Raw genomic sequence first — 17,422 nt, 5'->3', positions numbered from 1 at the left:
AGTATTACAGAGAGGCTTGAACATGCTTTGGAAAAGGCAGCTCCCCTTCTGCGAGAGATTTTTGTGGATTTTGCACCTTTTCTTTCTCGGACACTTTTGGGTAGCCATGGACAAGAGCTACTTATAGAAGGAACAAGTAAGTGGTTCTTCTTTATTTCATTTTATATAAACATATTTAATTTCAAGATTAAGGACTGCCAGAACCGGTTTGGCTCAGGGGATAGAGCATCGGCCTTCGGACTGAAGGGTCCCGGGTTCGATTCCGGTCAAGGGCATGTACCTGGGTTGCAGGCACATCCCCAGTGAGGGGTGTGTAGGAGGCGGCTGGTCGGTGTTTCTCTCTCATCGATATTTCTAGCTCTTTATCTCTCTCCCTTCCTTTCTGTAGAAGGTCAATAAAACATATTTAAAAAAAAAAGATTAAGGACTTAAATGGATAATAAGAGATGCATGGATTTTTAATTTTTTTAGTGTTTTCAACTTTTAAGGTTTCTCATAGTCTCTGTCTTTCAAAAAATATGTCACACCTCCTATTCTAATCTATTAATTTTTTATCAGTGATTTGAATGAAAGAAATTTATATACTGAGTCGAGGAACTAAGAGTTGTTGTTTTTTAAAAATTAACTATGAGAATAGAGCATTGTAGAGACTAGTATTATCATAACTAGTGGGGCATTTACCTGGGGTTTTACTTGAACTTAAGATCCTTATTAGGAAAACGAGGAATGAATTATTAGTCTCTATTAGTAGCATTCTTTTTACAAACATTTAGAAATGACAGTAGTATTGTACATTATCCTGCTTATATCATACATAGATTACTGGGTCTTTTCTATGTAGTATAACTTGAAATGTGTTAACCTAGATAGCATGCAGAAGTAGGTTACTGAGAGAGTTGAAAACCATGCTATTTGTGGAATGGATGAGGAATATAGGGACATTTTAAAAGTTTATTTTACATAGGGCACCTGCCATGTAGTAAATGTCTTCAAATATTAAAGAGGGTAACTGAACCAAGTGGAAGTAAACTTACTTTCTTCAGACAGCAGATATCAGTTCAGTGGAGAAAAATTAGTTCTATTTAAGAGCTTAGTAGTCTGACTTCAAAATACCAGTCTTCATCTCCTAACTAATTTTTCAAAGGAGAACCTAGAGGATTTTCATCAGTGATAATGTGAAATTGATTTTTGCATTCAAAAGTGTTTCGACTAGATGTTTGCTAAATCTGGCTTGTCTGTGCCATGGTTAATGGCTTAGGATTAGATACTTAGATTCTCCTAATCTGAAAATTTCATTATCATCTCTGCTGCAGATGTATATGGAATTGGTGCTGAACAATTTGTTTCCATATAGTCAAATAGTAGCATTGAATTTATTTGAAGAAGAAAGTTTAGGTTTTAGAAATGTTTAATTAAGTTTGGGGTGAAAATTTATTTTACCTGCTACAAGACATAATTTATTTAGCCATGAACTGTTTGACCTAAGTAAGTAATACAATTTGAAAGGAATTGAATTGAAAAATAGAAGGGCTTTTCCCTAAATTATATTTCACATATCAAATATTTATTTTTTAAAGTGATGTGACTGACAACTTATCTATATTTTATTTCATTACTGTAAACTGAATGTATTAATTATAGCCTCTTGGTGTAGCAAGACGTTGTTGCTTTTTAGTTGGTTTTTGAATTTTATAGTAAACCCAACAAAAAAGGATCACCTTAGATACTCAGAAGTAGTAAACTTGCCAATTCACGATCCCTCAACATTTTTAGTCAATTTTTTACTGGTGAAATCTAATAAAATAATAAGAATGATGGTGTATTATTAATCAGCTATAAACTTGAGCAGTGTCTACTCATTGGACTGTTCATAAAAACAGCAAACAAATGTAAGAATTTTTATGTAACTTGTGTACATATTTTAGGTTGTAATTTTTTGGGTGGTGTTTTTATGCATTGTAGAACAGAAAAGTTTTGAGTAGAGGTGATTGCAGTGTGGTACAGTAGAAAAAGCATTGGTCTAAAAGGCAAGAGACCTTTTTTATTTATTTTTAAAAATACCTTTTTATTGATTTCAGAGAGGAAGGGCAAAGGAGAGAGAGAGAAACATCAATGATGAGAGAGAATCATTGATCGGCTGCCTCCTGCATACCCCCAGTGTGGATCGAGCCCAAAATACAGGCATGTGCCCTTGACCAGAATTGAACCCGGGACCCTTTAGTCTGCAGGCCGCTGCTCTAATCACTGAGCCAAGCCAGCTAGTGTGAGACCTTGGTTTTAATTCTGGCTTATTAGGGACTAGCTGTGAGACCAGGCACTGGTAAAGTCATCACTTTTAAATTAAAAAAAATTTTTTTTAATTAATAAACTTTAAGCGAATATTTTAAATATTATAAAGTAGAAAATGCAATATTAGTGAACTTATAATTACCAACTACCAGAATTATCTTTGTTTTGCCCAGTAGTTTTATTTACCTCCTCTTTTTTGCTTTAGTATTTAAAATAATCCCAGACATCATGTTGATTCACCCCTAAATAATTCATAAATTCATGTAACAAAGGTATTTTCTTACATAATTATAATTGCTGCTATAACACCTAATATTAATAATATAGTTCCATAAGGTCATCTAATACTCAGCTCATATTCATTTTTATTTAAAAGATGTATTTTTATAATTTATTTTTTCTGCTTAAGATCTAATCAAAATCAATTTATTGCATTTGGTTATGCCTCTTATGTCTTTACTAGAGGCCCGGTGCATTGATTTGTGCACTGGAGGGGTCCCTAGGCCTGGCCTGCAGGGATCAGGCCGAAACCAGCTCTCTGACATCCCCTGAGGAGTCCCAGATTGTGAGAGGGTGGTTCTCAGGTGATGCATTCAGGAATCGGGCTCCCTCCTTTCTGGTTCCAGGCGCGTCACCAGAGAACTGCTGCTGCCAAGTCACCACAGCTCGGCAGCTCCTGCATTGAGCGTCTGCCCCCTGGTGGTCAGTGTGTGTCATAGCTACTGGCCGGTCAGCTGGTCGCTTAGGCTTTTATATATATAGATTAATGTCAAATAGTTTGTCCCTATTTCCCCTTTGTTTTCATGCTGTTGACCTACTGAAGAAATCTGGTTGGTTGGTTGTTCTGTAGAATGTTACATGATTTGGTATTATGGCTGCTGCTTCTTGGTTATGTCCTCTAATGGTTTCTCTATCCCATGTATTTTCTGATGACTAAAAATTAGATTTAAAAGTTTAATTAGATGTAATACTTCATAGTATATCATGTGTAGAATCACATATTTTCTAATTGCTTACATTCTTATTAAAACTTCTAATAATGTTTATCACCATCCCATTCTTTCTGTAAATTATTTAAGGTGATTAAAAATGTGTGTGTGTGTATATGTGTGTGTGTATGTGTGTGTGTGTGTGTGTGTGTGTGTGTATATATATATATATATATATATATATATATATATATATATATCTCCATATCCCTAACTGGTTTGGCTCAGTGGATAGAGCGTCAGCCTGCAGACTAAAGGGTCCCAGGTTCGATTCCAGTCAAGGGCACATACCTTGGTTGTTGGTTGCGGGCACATCCCCAGTAGGGGGTGTGCAGGAGGCAGCTGATGGATGTTTCTCTCTCATCGATGTTCCTAACTCTCTATCCCTCTCCCTTCCTCTCTGTAAAAAATCAATAAAATATAATTTAAAAAATGTGTGTGTGTATGTATGTATGTATGTATATATATATGTATATGTATATATATATATATATATATATTAAAAGCTTTGTTTTATTCCAGATGATAAATGGTCATGACTGTTTTTCATGGAATTCTTGAGAGTTTAGGTAGATCAGAGGGTTCAGATGTTGCTAGTTTAATATCCAGTAAATCATTTAATATTTTTGAGTTTAATAATAAGGAAAAACAATGGTAATAGAGGTGGGATAAATAGTCTCTGGTGAAGAAATTGTAGTGGTCTTTGGTTATGAAACTCCAGAAGAGTGTAAAACTCTGGACTTAGCAACTTGGGTTTGTCTTCTTTGAAGAGACTAAAATTCCATATTTTGAAAAACCAACCAAAAATAAAACAACCAAATCGAACCCAACTTTCATTCTGGGAGCCTTTTAGGGAGGTGAGATGATGGGCCTAGTCCAGGGGTGGGCAAACTTTTTGACTCGAGGGCCACAATGGGCTCTTAAACTGGACCGGAGGGCCGGAACAAAAGCATGGATGGAGTGTTTGTGTGAACTAATATAAATTCAAAATAAACATCATTACATAAAAGGGTACGGTCTTTTTTTTTTTTAGTTTTATTCATTTCAAACGGGCCGGATCTGGCCCGTGGGCCGTAGTTTGCCCATGGCTGGCCTAGTCAGACATCTGAGCCTACATTAACTTGTTCTCTTTCTAATAATTGGTACAATAATAGGATGTGTGTGTATATGAAATAAAAATTGATACTTCTGCAACAACTTACAACTTGACTGCAAATGTTGTCTTATGGTCTTCCTTTGGATAACTCTTAGCGTATGAGTGTAAATCTGAAGACTGGATTTAGTGGTTTATAATTCATTATTGCTTTGTCATATATGCAGCCAGTGTCATTCAAAGGCAAAAATTAAGGTAAAAAATAGAGATGTGATTAAGTTGTGAAATCTCAGACACAGTCCTTAATTGGGATTATCTCCTGTTTATACACTCCCAAGGTTCTACATTTGTGGTTGCGATGTCAGTGTCCTCTGGGCAGGGAGCTTAATATTAGAGGTCTAATATAAGGTATCTTTCATCTTCTGACGCTCTTTCTTATTTAAAACTTAACGTACTATATCCATCCTGGCCCCACTCCCCATCTTTTACAAATATACAAAACCCCACTCCAGTAAACTTATGAATTGTTTAATCAAACTATGAAATGATATTTGACATTTTACTATCAACTCACTGAGTAGTGCATATACTTGTTGCTGAATCTTCACATCCAACTACGTAGCATCAACCTTCTGGTTTGTTAATCTTTATTATTGAGAAATAAGACTAAAATGTATAATTATTTTTAAGTCTATAAATATTGAACTAAGCTATGATCTTTTGTAAAGGGGACAAAAGATCACCTATAACTTTCAAACTTTGGATGGCCCAAGATTGTTTTTATTATAATTGTTCATTATCTGAGTAGATAGAAAAGACCTGTACCAGATGACAGCCCAAATACTATGCTGTAAAAGGAAAGTTGGTAGCAATTCTGATAACACTAGAATCGAGCAATAAGAATAATTACCTAGTTGTAGAAAGATCTGAATTTACTTGCTGGAAGTAGTGGATTTTATAGTTGAAACTAGAGGCCTGGTGCACAAAAATTTGTGCACTTGTAGGGGGGGTTCCCTTCAGCTCGGCCTGCGCCCATTCACAGTCCAGGACCCCTTAGGGGATGTCCACCTGTCAACTTAGGCCCACTCCCCGGGGGATCAGGCCTAAGCTTGCAGTCAGACATCCTCCTGGCAGTCAGGGAGCCCTCAGGGGATGTCTGACTAACGGCTTAGGCCCCCAAGGGATTGGGTCTAAACCGTTAGTTGGACATTCTTAGTGCTGCCACAGAGGTGGGAGAGGCTCCTGCCACCACCACTGCGCTGGCCAGCCATGAGCCAGCTTCTGGCTGAATGGCACTCCCCATATGGAAGTGCACTGACCACCAGGGGGTAGCTCCTGCATTGAGCATCTACCCCCTGGTGGCCAGTGCGCATCATAGCAACCGGTCATTCTGCCATTCAGTCAATGTGCATATTAGCCTTTCATTATTATTATTATATAGGATGTCCCTATTTCTCCCCTTTTACCCCCTCTACCCAGCTCTTGCCCTCACTTCTCTCTGGCCATCACCATACTGTTGTCTGTTTCCATGGATTGTACATATATTTTTTTTGGCTAATCCCTTCTTTAAATTCACTTCTTTAAATTTTTATCCTATCTAATAAAAGACAAAAAGGGTAATTGACCGTACCTTCGCTACGCTTCCCATTGGGTAATCAGAGCGATATGCAAATTAACCGCCAACAAAGATGGCGGCCAGCAGCCACGCAGCTGAAGCGAGCAGGAGGCTTGCTTGCTCCAGTGATGGAGGAAGCCAAGGCTCCCCGCCTGCCGCGGCCCGGCTCTGAGCTCCGAAAGCAACAAAGTTTCAATTATAGAAGCTAAACAAACCCCAGATACCTGCTTTCAGCCGGCCGTGGCCAAGGAGCTGGAGCCGGCTCTTAGCTCCAGTGACAGCAACAAAGTTTCCATTATAGAAGCTAAACAAACCCCAGATACCTGCTTTCAGCAGGCCGTGGCCTCAGAGCTGGAGCAAGCAATAGCCAGCTCTCAGCTCCAGTGACGGCAACAAAGTTTCAATTATAGAAGGTAAATAAGTCCCAGAATAAAACAAAAAAAAAAAAAAAAAAAAAGGAGAGGCTGGGAGCTTCAGTCCCGGCCAGCCTGAAAATGGCCCTCAGCCCCTCACCCAGACTGGCCAGGCACCCCAGTAGGGACCCCCACCCTAAAGGGTGTGTGGCCAGCTGCAAACAGCCATAAGCCCCTCACCCAGGCTGGCCAGGCACCCAAGCGGGACCCCCACCCTGATCCGGGACACCCTTCAGGGCAAACCAGCTGGCCCCTACCCGTGCACCAGGCCTCTATCCTATGTAGTAAAAGGGTAATATGCAAACTGACCCTAACAGCAGAAAGACTGGGAATGACTGGTCACTCTAACACACACTGACCACCAGGGGGCAGATGCTCAATGCAGGAGCTGCCCTCTGGTGGTCAGTGCGCTCCCACATGGGGGAGCTCTGCTCAGCCACAAGCCAGGCTGATGGCTGCCAGTACAGTGGTGGTGGTGGGAGCCTCTCCCGCCTCCTCAGCAGCGCTAAGGATGTCCGACTGCAGCTTAGGTCTGATCCCCGCTGGCAAGTGGACATCCCCCAAGGGCTGCCGAGCTGCCAGAGGGATGTCTGATTGCCAGCTTAGGCCCAATCTCCCAGGGAGCAGGCCTAAGGCAGCAGGTGGTCATCCTCCAAGGGGTCCCAGACTGCGAGAGGGCACAGGCCGGGCTGAGGGACCCCCTCCCCCCCGAGTTCACAAATTTTTGTGCATTGGGCCTCTAGTTTTCAGAGAAGTGCTTATAACTGCACTATTATATATTTTCTATTATATCATTTAGAATTAAGATATTTTTTAATTGATCCCTTGTAAATTTTAGCACAATTTAAGAAATTATGCTAGAAGCAATTAGGAGATTTTTCATGTAATGCAGATACATTTCAATTAATATTTTATTAATTTTAAATATTTTAATATTTTAATTTAAAATAATCTCATACATGTAAAAAAAACTATAAAATACTACAGCATATTATATGTACCCTTCACCCAATTTCTTAGGTGTTAATAATTTAAACCTAACCATTATATAACTAAAAAAATTTGGAATATGTTTTTCTTGTAATCTCTTTAATGTTACTTAATCCATTTACTTTGTTTTTGTTAATCTTCACCCAAGGATATTTTTCCATTGAATTTTAGAGAGAGTGAAGGGAAAGGGAGAGACACATTGATTGGTTGCCTCCTGCACATGCTTTGATAGGGACTGGGCATCAAGCCAGAAACTGAGGTACATGCCCTTGACTGGAATCGAACCTGGACCCTTCAGTCCACAGGCCAATGCTCTTTTGACTGAGCAAAACAGGCTGCAGCTTAATTCATTTACTTTTCATCTATATGTGTCCTTATATTTAAAGTCGGTTTTGTTTTTGCTTCACCCTCATAATCTGTCTTGGCTTCTGGGTCCTGCCTGCCTTGCCGGCTCCTGAGGCTTCTGGGGTGGGGATGCCTTGCCACCCGGGACCTGCCGATCGGGTCCTGCGCGGCAAGGCGGGGCCAGGCCTGCCCTGGGTGGCGGTGCGCTGGTGGTTCGCGCTGTCCCACCCTGCCTGCAGTATGCAAATTAGCCGCCATCTTTTACCTTGCTTGTCTATTATTAGATAGGATATATGGAACTTCTTGTAGTTAGGTTATATTCTTTGAAAATTGACAAGGTTTCAGAGCAGGAGAGGGCTTCACCAGCAATAAAGAGTGGAGTATTGCTGTGCCCTTTCTTTCAGTCATGTCATTTGTCAGAGGAGGTATGCTCCTCATATCTGTAGGGAAACCTCAATTTAGTTAGTGACCTGCTTGCTTAATGAAATCATGAGACATTTAGAAAAAATGGTTCTAAAAGCTGAAGGGAGTGAGCAACCTGTTTAATTTAAATGTTGTTTGTAAGGCTGAAGAATGCCAACATGTGTCATCAGAAGGTATGAGGGATCATGACTAAAATAAGGAAGAAGAAAGAACTAGAGCAAGGAGACTAAAGAAAGGGAATAAAATGGGATACGGTGCCTGTAAGAAAGATAGAAGGTAATTCTGTAAATTGTGTGAGGGCCACCAGTATTTATTTTAATTGTTAATCTCTGGAAACTTAACTTGTGTTTGCCTAGAACAATGTAGAAAAAAATTTCAATTTTTCTGATTATTAGTAATTTAACTTAGTAATTTAGTGCCTTTAATTATTGGAATTGCTTTTTTAAAGCTACTGTTATAAAATGTTTTTTGAGTTAACTACTTTAGATTTTATTGGTAATCAAAACTAAAGAATTCTTCAGATAATTATATAGCTTTTCCTTCCTGAGATATTTTTGGTGAACCCAAATGAAACATAGAAGAGCAAATGTAAATGAATTTATTTATAAGAAATCAAGAATATATAACAGACAACGGCTTGCACTTCTGTTAAGGTTTAGTGTGAGGTCACAGGTCAAGGTACTAATAAGAGTGTTTGGGATGTCTGCTGCCATGAAACAAAATGGAAACTTGATTGATAGCTAGAGGGTTGAAGGGAGAGAGTGTGGTGGAGAAAGCAAAGGTCAGGGAGCCATTTCCCTTCTCTGCATGTATAACAATCACCTCTCCCCAAAACTAAATGTAGATGATATTGATCAATATGGCATATGTTGTGCACATTTCTTTGAGTATTGTGAAATGTCATTATATATGAAGTTGTAACAAATGTTTTAGTAGTTTGAAAGCTGAAATGAAATAGTTTATAAAAAAATTTGGTTGGTTTGATGCCAAGTTTAAAGTAATTACAGAGTACCTTATTTACTCATAAAATGTGTATGTTTTTGGTTCTTATCAAGACATGTTAAATTTTATATTAAAACCCAATTTGGGCAAAATTGTGTAACAAATAAATTCCTCATATTTGTTTATTACTTTGTAATTTTTTAAAATTCTCTTTAAAATAGGTTTGGTTTGCATGAAGTCCAGTAGTTCAGTTGTGGAGTTGGTTATGCTACTGTGTTCACAGGTGAGTGACAAGAATAATGTTGATTTAAAAGTGAATTCTCACATGAATTATTTTACAAGGAAATTATAATGGTTTTATTAGAAATTTTTGTTATAATAGAGTTTGGAGTTTGCAGTTTTAAAATAATGTTATTTGTATTACAAGAGGATTACTCCTTGTCTTTGATACTAATAGATAACTTTGAAGTTAGAACAGAGATAAATTGGGTAGATGAAATAGAAACAGCATTTTAGGATCACATTAAAAATGTTCAGATCAAATGGTCTTGAGATGGCTGAATATTTTTGCTGTGTGTATTAAGGCTATAGAAACAGATTTATTTCTGTACCTTGTGGAGTACCACTTTTGACTCTCCTGGGAATAGTGGGTTTACTTCCCTTTTGTGCAGAGGTTATAAAATGAGTAATAAATAATTTTGAATTCTTGTCATTGCTAATTATTTTGGACATGCAGAGGAGATTTGGGAAAACATCAACAAAATATGGCAGCCATCATAAGATGTAGTAAATAAATTTCTAAAAGCAAAATTACTTTCAGTGTCAGGAACCTTATATCTCATGTGGTAAATTTTAATGATTTCTTAAAAACTTACATTAAAATCATGTATCCTGTAATGTTTTCTTTTTTGTTTTTCAATTAAATAGATGAATGTTTTTATTGAGAGTTTTCTTTGTAACCTTTTAAAAATGATATCTTGCTGGTAGTAAATTCCCCTACTTAAAACTTTAAAATAGCCTTTTTTAATAGGAAGGGTATTGGTCTAGAGGTCAAGGGTTCTGACCCATTTCAAAACCTTTGACCTTCATTTACAACTCTCATGGTTTACTTGCCTGACGAATAAGGATAATGCAAAATTAATGTTTCTTTGCATCGATTTATTCATTTTAGTGTCTATATTGCTAAATTTACTTAGACTGTGCTGATGGACATTTCATGAATACAAATTAAAGAATCATAGAAGGTGTGAAAAATCAATACTATGCATTGTCAATAAAATGTAATAAGAACAATTACTTTTAGAGATTACACTTAATGGATTTTTATAATGAACTTGTGAGGAGTAGTTATGTTTCTAGTGGGCTTATTATTCTTAGATTTAGTGAGATTCATGTTTTGTAATTAAATCATCTTTTAAAGAAAACTTCTTTTCTTTAAAAGCTGCCTGGATAAAATTTCCCATTAAGTAATTTGAATTGAAATAATTGCATGATTATTGCTGGGATGGTAGTTACCATATGCCATTTTTGTACTGATATGAAATTACCCTTACTTTTAAGAAGCATTTGCTTGCAGTTTTGTATGTTTCTTCACAGCAGTATGAGTCTATTGTTTATAGTGATATCATTTTTCATAGGTGAATTTTGTTCATGAAGTTTCACTTTCTAGTATAAAAGAATTGAATGCATTCTTGATACAGGAAAGCTATTTCAGATATAGTATATTACATAGTTGAATGCAGAAGCTGAAAAGATAAAGGAATGACATGTTTTAATACACCTATTTGTCATGTATGTCACAGTGCTGTTTAATATTAATCCCATCAGATGGGATATGAAGCTTACGTAGTAGAGTAAGTTGCAAAAGTCAGATAGTTTCAAGGTTTTTGTTTGAATAAAATACATTATTGGTTATTTGAAGTCCTTCACATTTTTTATGAGTTCTTCAAAAGTCCCATGGCATTTCTATAAGATGTTGCACAGTGTGAAAAATGATGTGAAAAATGAAGCCAGAATTAGCTCCAGATGTATACAGATTGTTCCAGGGTGATAATTACATTTTTCACTTTGAATTTTCCTAATTCAAAGAGGTCAGATTGGCAATCACAAAAGTGATTTATTTTGTTAAGAAGTGAACTATCTTTTTCCACATGAAAGCTTAAGAGATATGAAATTGAATTTGAAGTCGACATTTTGCAGATACTGGGTGGGGATGCCTTGAGTTTGATTGATAATTTTTTTTAGTCAGAGATAGGATGGGAAGTGAAAAGCTAGCATCCTGCTAAAATTTTAATTAATTTTTTAAGAGGAGATGGAGAGGATTGAGTGCCAAAGATCGAAAGATCAGGTCAAAAACTCCTTTTTTAATCACATAAATAATGGGATATGCTTATGAACTTAATATCTGCAAATTTGATTTAAAACTTTACAAATTAGTTGGTGTTAATTTCATGACAGTCAGCCATCTTCTGATTATTTTTCTTGAATTCATTCAAAGCTTATATTTTTGCATCCTTTTAAACACGTTGCTAAAAATTATCCACATTTTATTACAACAGAGTATAGAGTCTAAATTTAAGAAATGAGGAAATGATCGTACTTAATTTGCTGTCATTAAGAACAAACAGGGCACTATATAATTTCTTAAAGCTTCAAGTAAGGATTACATTTTTCAATATCCACTCAACTAATAGGTTGATTGGAAACCATGTCATATTTTATCCCATTTAAGTCTTAACCTTATTTAGGCAAAATGTTATTTAGTTTTGAAAAGCTTTCTTAAAATACTCAGTATTATATTTTTGAGTAAAAACACATATATTTAAGGTTTATTAAATTAGGTTTATTCATGTATCAAATTCCATATAAAATAAGAACTACTTAAGCTCCTATACATGATTTATATCTTCTTTAAAATAAGACTGTCTACTTTCTTTAGAAAACTGTGTACTCTCAGATGTACAGAAGAAAATTGAACAAGTTCTCAATTATATTTCAGATTCAGCTTTTCACAAACATGTAACTTATTTCTTCCTGGTATTTGTTGTGTAGGTGCATAAACTTCATAGAAATCTATAAGAATTTAAAGAAAATGTTAAATAGTTCAAGTAATATTACTCTAGTGTTGTATAAAGTGTTTGTATCTTGCTCATTTGACATTAATATTATTTTTGAAAGAATTGACATTGCATTCAAGGCCACTTTATAAAAGCGTTGTGTTGCTCATCCTAATTCAGTCTGACATACATTCCAATAACACTACCTCCCTTCTTGGGTTTAAAGCTAAATTTATGACTGTGCATTGTGAAGTGCATCATTTAAAAATGGTTTCAACCCAAAACATCTAATAAATAAATAATGTGTATGGCTACTCAGTAGTAGACTTTCTAGACTAGAAATCATTCCATCGGATACTCAACAGTCCACTATCGGAGAGGGTTGTCAGATAAATCTTCTGGTAGCTGCACTCATGTCCTGTAAATCACATATTATTGTCTGAGCCTTCTGCCAGGTCATCTATTCTTTTCCCATTTATCAGAAATGCATGGAGTATATAGAAAAACTAGAAGTACCATGTAGTCTGGCCTGGCATCCTGTCTGAGTAATTAATCAGCAACAAAAGTTAATTTAAAATACTGCGTTAATGTGATTTTTCTTCAAAAATTTTTATCAATATATGTAGATTGTTGTTATGGGAAATATTTTATTCTCATGAAGGTGATGATATAAAGGTTGGTCATTTTTGATTCAAGGGTTTCTTTCTATACCTCTGAATTATGAATTTAAAAATGATAATATTCATAGTAGAACCATATGTCACTATTGTTATGATTCTTTTGTCAGTTTTGTGCTTTGATTTTTTTTGAATTGAGTTGTTTTTTTTTTAAATCTTTATAGAAAATTTTCCTCTCTTCACTCTCCTATAATTTCTCCAATTCTGGTTTCCTTTTCCTTTTTGAATTTATCCTTTGTAAATACGTGATATTAACATTACTACTCTTAGCCAAAACCGGTTTGGCTCAGTGGATGGAGCGTCGGCCTGTGGACTGGAGGGTCCCAGGTTCGATTCCGGTCAGGGGCATGTACCTTGGCTGCGGGCACATCCCTAGTGGGAGGTGTGCAGGAGGCGGCTGACCGGTGTTTCTCTCTCATTGATGTTTCTAACTCTCTATCCCTCTCCCTTCCTCTCTGTAAAAAAAAAAAAAATCAATAAAAACATTACTACTCTTGACTTTTTACTTTATGACCTTTTCCTTTTTATAGCTGGGATGAGTATTTTGAGTATAGTAGACAGTTTAAACAAACCCAGGTGGGACAGGAAGCAAACCAACTCTACTGTGGCACAAAGATGTCCTTTGTTTTTAGGTCCCTCTTACTGTGTAGACCTCATTTCTTACAACATTGTTCTGTCTGTTCTCAAACTATGCTGAACTGCTTAAAGTTCCCCAAACATACCATCATATTTTTATGTCTTGGTATGTGCTTTTTCTTTCATTAACATCTCTCTCCTTCAAATTTGGTGACTCTAATTGCTAGCTTCTTCACATCATTGAGAACTCAGCTGAATTATTCTCCTCTCAGATTCTCATATATGTAGTCAGTAGCTTGTCTCCAGTTTGGTGCTCATCATAGAATATACCACAAATTTTAAGAATACATAGGCTAGTTTATTTATTTGTTTTTATTGTCAGTCTTTCTGTACTCTAGGTTCTATGAAGGTAACAGCTATTTCTGTTTGGCCTATTAAAGTATATTTAGTACCCAGCAAGTCCTTGGCACATGATGGCTACCCAATGAATATGGAATAAGTTGATCATTCAGCTACCAGCCAAATTGCAATCTCTTCTGGAAAGGTTCTTGGACTCCTCTCTTCCCCACACTCTAAGCCTAGTGAGGGACTGACCCAAAGCATTCACTGACTCATATTATGGTAATTTTATTCTTTATTTAAATTGCCTGTGATTTTTATTTCTCTCCCATTAAACTGGAAGTTCCTTGAAGACAAGCACTATGTTTTGTTTCCTGTTGTATCTCCAACATCCAGCATATAATTACTATTTAATCAGATAGTTATGTAATTGTATAAATATCATTATTTTTATTAAATGTATTGAGGTGACATTGGTTAAAAAGATCATATAGATTTCAAGTGTACATTTCTTTGATACATGATCTGTATATTGCATTGTATGTCCACCACTCAAAGTCAAATCATCTTCTGTCACCATATATTTGGCCCCCTTTATCCTTTTAATTGATTAATTAATTAATTAATTTTATTTTTCTTTTATTTTTCTTTATTGATTAAGGTATTACACATGTGTCCTTATCCCACCATTGCCCCACCCTCCACCCCCTCGCTCATGCCCTCACCCCCCTGGTGTCTGTGTCCATTGGTTAGGCTTATATGCAGGCATACAAGTCCTTTGGTTGATCTCTCCCCCTTACCCCCACCCTCCCCTGCCTTCCCTCTGAGGTTTGATGGTCTGATTGATGCTTCTCTGTCTCTGGATCTGTTTTTATTCATCAGTTTATGTTGTTCAATATATTCCATAAATGGCCCCCTTTATCCTTTAATTCTCCCCCGGACTCCTTCCTTCTGGTAACCACCATACTGTGTCTGTGTCTATGAGTTTCAGTGTTATATCCCACATATGAGTGAGATCATATATGGTTCTTAGCTTTTTCTGACTAATTTATTTCGCTTAGCATAGTATTCTTCAGGTCCACCCATATTGTCGCAAATGGCAGTATTTTATTATTGAGTAGTATTCCATAGTATATCCGTAGTATATATGTACCATATATTTATCCAGTCATTTGTCGAAGGACACTTTGGTTGTCTCCATGTCTTGGCCACTGTGAATAATGCTGCAGTGAATGTAGGGGTGCATATATCTTTGCAAATAAATATTTTCGAGTTTTGTGGGTAGATATCCACAAGAGGGATTGCTGGCTCATATGGTAATTCGTTTATTAATTTTTCAAGGAACTGCCATACTGTTTTCCATAGTGGCTGTATGAGTTTACATTCCCATCAGCTGTGAATGATCAGGATTAATAGATACTAAAGTTCTCAAAACATTTTCTCAATTCTTTCTAGTACCTATAATTTTCCTTGGTTGGATTTGTGGTAGCCATGTGCTTATTTGCTATCCAGATGTTCCAGTATAGCAAATTCCAATGTGTGTAATGTGTGATGATAATGGATGTTGTGTGGAGAAAAGCATACAGTGCTGAATAAGTTTGGAAAATGTTGGTTTAAATTTAATTAGGTTTCTATCCTGGAACGCCCCTGAAGTTCTTTGGTAAATATATGTGTGTGTATAGGTATGTATGTAATAATGTAATGTTGACTCTGTAATGGGAATAAAATTAGTATATTTGATCACAGAATCCTTTTTATAGCCATAGTATGTTTGGATAATTTTTGTAAATTATAATTTGGCAAGAGCTGCTGTTACATCAGAAATGAGATAGTGAATAATGCAGGAAATGCCTCTTTTTAAGTATTGTGCTTCTGTTTTTCTCTGCTTCTCCAATCACAGCGATTAAATAAAATAAATAGATATGCATTTTCTTCATAAAACAGTGATTATTTTTGCTTCATTCAGAAGGAATTATCTCAGCCACTTGTTCTTTCCTTTGTAGGTTAATTTGGACACAATTTATATGTTGTTTCTGAATCACTTCTAAAGATCTCTTTCTTCCAATTTATATGTTGTTTCTGAAGAAATAGATCTTTAAAAGTGATTACAGTAAGAGTTGGTATTCTTCCTAGAGCAACTTAAGTTTAACCAGTTGTGTCGCTGTGTGTGTGTGTGTGTGTGTATTTTTTACACTATTTATGCAGATCTAACCCTAAGTTTAACATTGAATAGATCTCACTATTTTTTCTTTGTGTGCTAAAGGAGCTTGCATGGCAACAATCTGCAAAATGCATTAAATATTGAAATTTATACTTTGATATATTGTAAATAAATAATTTTATTTCCTTTGTAACCAGCTTAACCTTTTTCAATGTAACTAGGACTTTGGGGGCAATTGGCTTCTTAAGGAACAGTTTATATGTAGTATGATCCCGCTAGGATCAATATAATTTAATATTTCAACCTTTTCATAATGTTATCTCTTCTTTTGGATGTGTTTATAACTCATCCTTAGAATGTCCGTATAGAGTTAATGAATGTACATTGATTGTGACTAAGTTTTGTTATTGTCAGTGCTTATGACCTTTTGATTATGAATGGATGAAAATCAGTAGGGTAGTGATTAACATCAGGATAAAAAATAGGCTTCTAGTACGATCACTTAGTTTTGCTTTACAGCTGCTGAGACTGCTTTATCCTTAAAATCACAAAGGCTGTTTTATATTGAAATGCTCAGAATTACCTTATTTTTGTGTACAATAGAAACAGTTGACCTTATAATAAGGAACTAGATACCTTTGAAGCATGATAGGAAGTTTATGGAAGTTGGAGAAGGTATCAAGGTAGATTAACTGATCATGAAAATCTTATATGCACTAAAATTTTTAAAGTATCCCAAATCAATTTAATAACTGTATGCTAATATTATAAAATAGTTAGGCTTTTGTTTGATTCAAAATATATAACAGATAACTTGCTTTTTAAGATGCATTTGTCTTTTAAACAGCAAAAACATTAAAAACAAAATAAATTAGACTTAAGTACTTTTAAAAAATAAAATATTTAAGTTGATGGATTAATGAATATCAGTTGGTTTTTATTTGAATCTAAATGCTGACCTTCAATATTAATTTAAAGTGCTATGTTACAACCAAAAGAAAGCAAAATTTAACTTTAGATGCAGGATTTATTCTGAAATACAGGCATCCTGTTGATTCACTAGCACACTAGGATTTGGGAAACACAACCTTTTAAGGGAAATTTTGTGGAACTGGCCATACACCCTGTGGCTTGGCAGTCTAGTCAGAAGGATGATACCATGCTGACTATATAACTAGATCTTTGAACATTATTCTCAAGGGTGGTAAATGCAAAACAAAGTAATATCAACTGGCACTTAATTCTGCAAACTCCCTGCTGATTGGGGTATTCAGTGAAATGAAACTCTTCCTGACAGGAAGTCAGCCTATGAGGATGGAGACGTCTGAAAATAAAGTGTGCTTTAATTTAGCACCCTGCTGTTTTTTACAACTGGTCCTTTAAATTTGGGATTAGAAAGAGAGTTAGCAAGAAGGAAGAATACATGAATGGGAATATTCTTAGCATAACATTTTCCTTTGGTTTTACAGGTCTATGTCTCAGCTACTACTGCGGGGGTTTTACTTTCTTTTTTT

General features: G+C 35.9%; 1 protein-coding gene across 4 annotated transcripts in view; it reads left to right on the top strand.

The window, feature by feature from the left end:
- Positions 1-17,422, top strand: part of LRBA (LPS responsive beige-like anchor protein) — a 554,804-nt gene that overhangs the window by 154,072 nt on the left and 383,310 nt on the right. For all 4 annotated transcript variants that reach the window (XM_070415300.1, XM_070415301.1, XM_070415299.1 and 1 more), the window contains 2 exons: positions 3-136; positions 9,321-9,382. In XM_070415300.1, coding sequence (XP_070271401.1) covers positions 3-136; positions 9,321-9,382 — 196 coding nt within the window. The remainder of the gene's footprint in view (positions 1-2; positions 137-9,320; positions 9,383-17,422) is intronic.

The sequence above is a fragment of the Myotis yumanensis genome, unplaced genomic scaffold, assembly GCF_028538775.1.
Source record: "Myotis yumanensis isolate MYYU_CA2020_CCGP unplaced genomic scaffold, mMyoYum1.0.hap1 SCAF_5, whole genome shotgun sequence".
Taxonomy (NCBI): domain Eukaryota; kingdom Metazoa; phylum Chordata; class Mammalia; order Chiroptera; family Vespertilionidae; genus Myotis; species Myotis yumanensis.
Note: the sequence above shows the minus strand (reverse complement) of the source record. Positions and strands in the feature narration are given on the sequence as shown.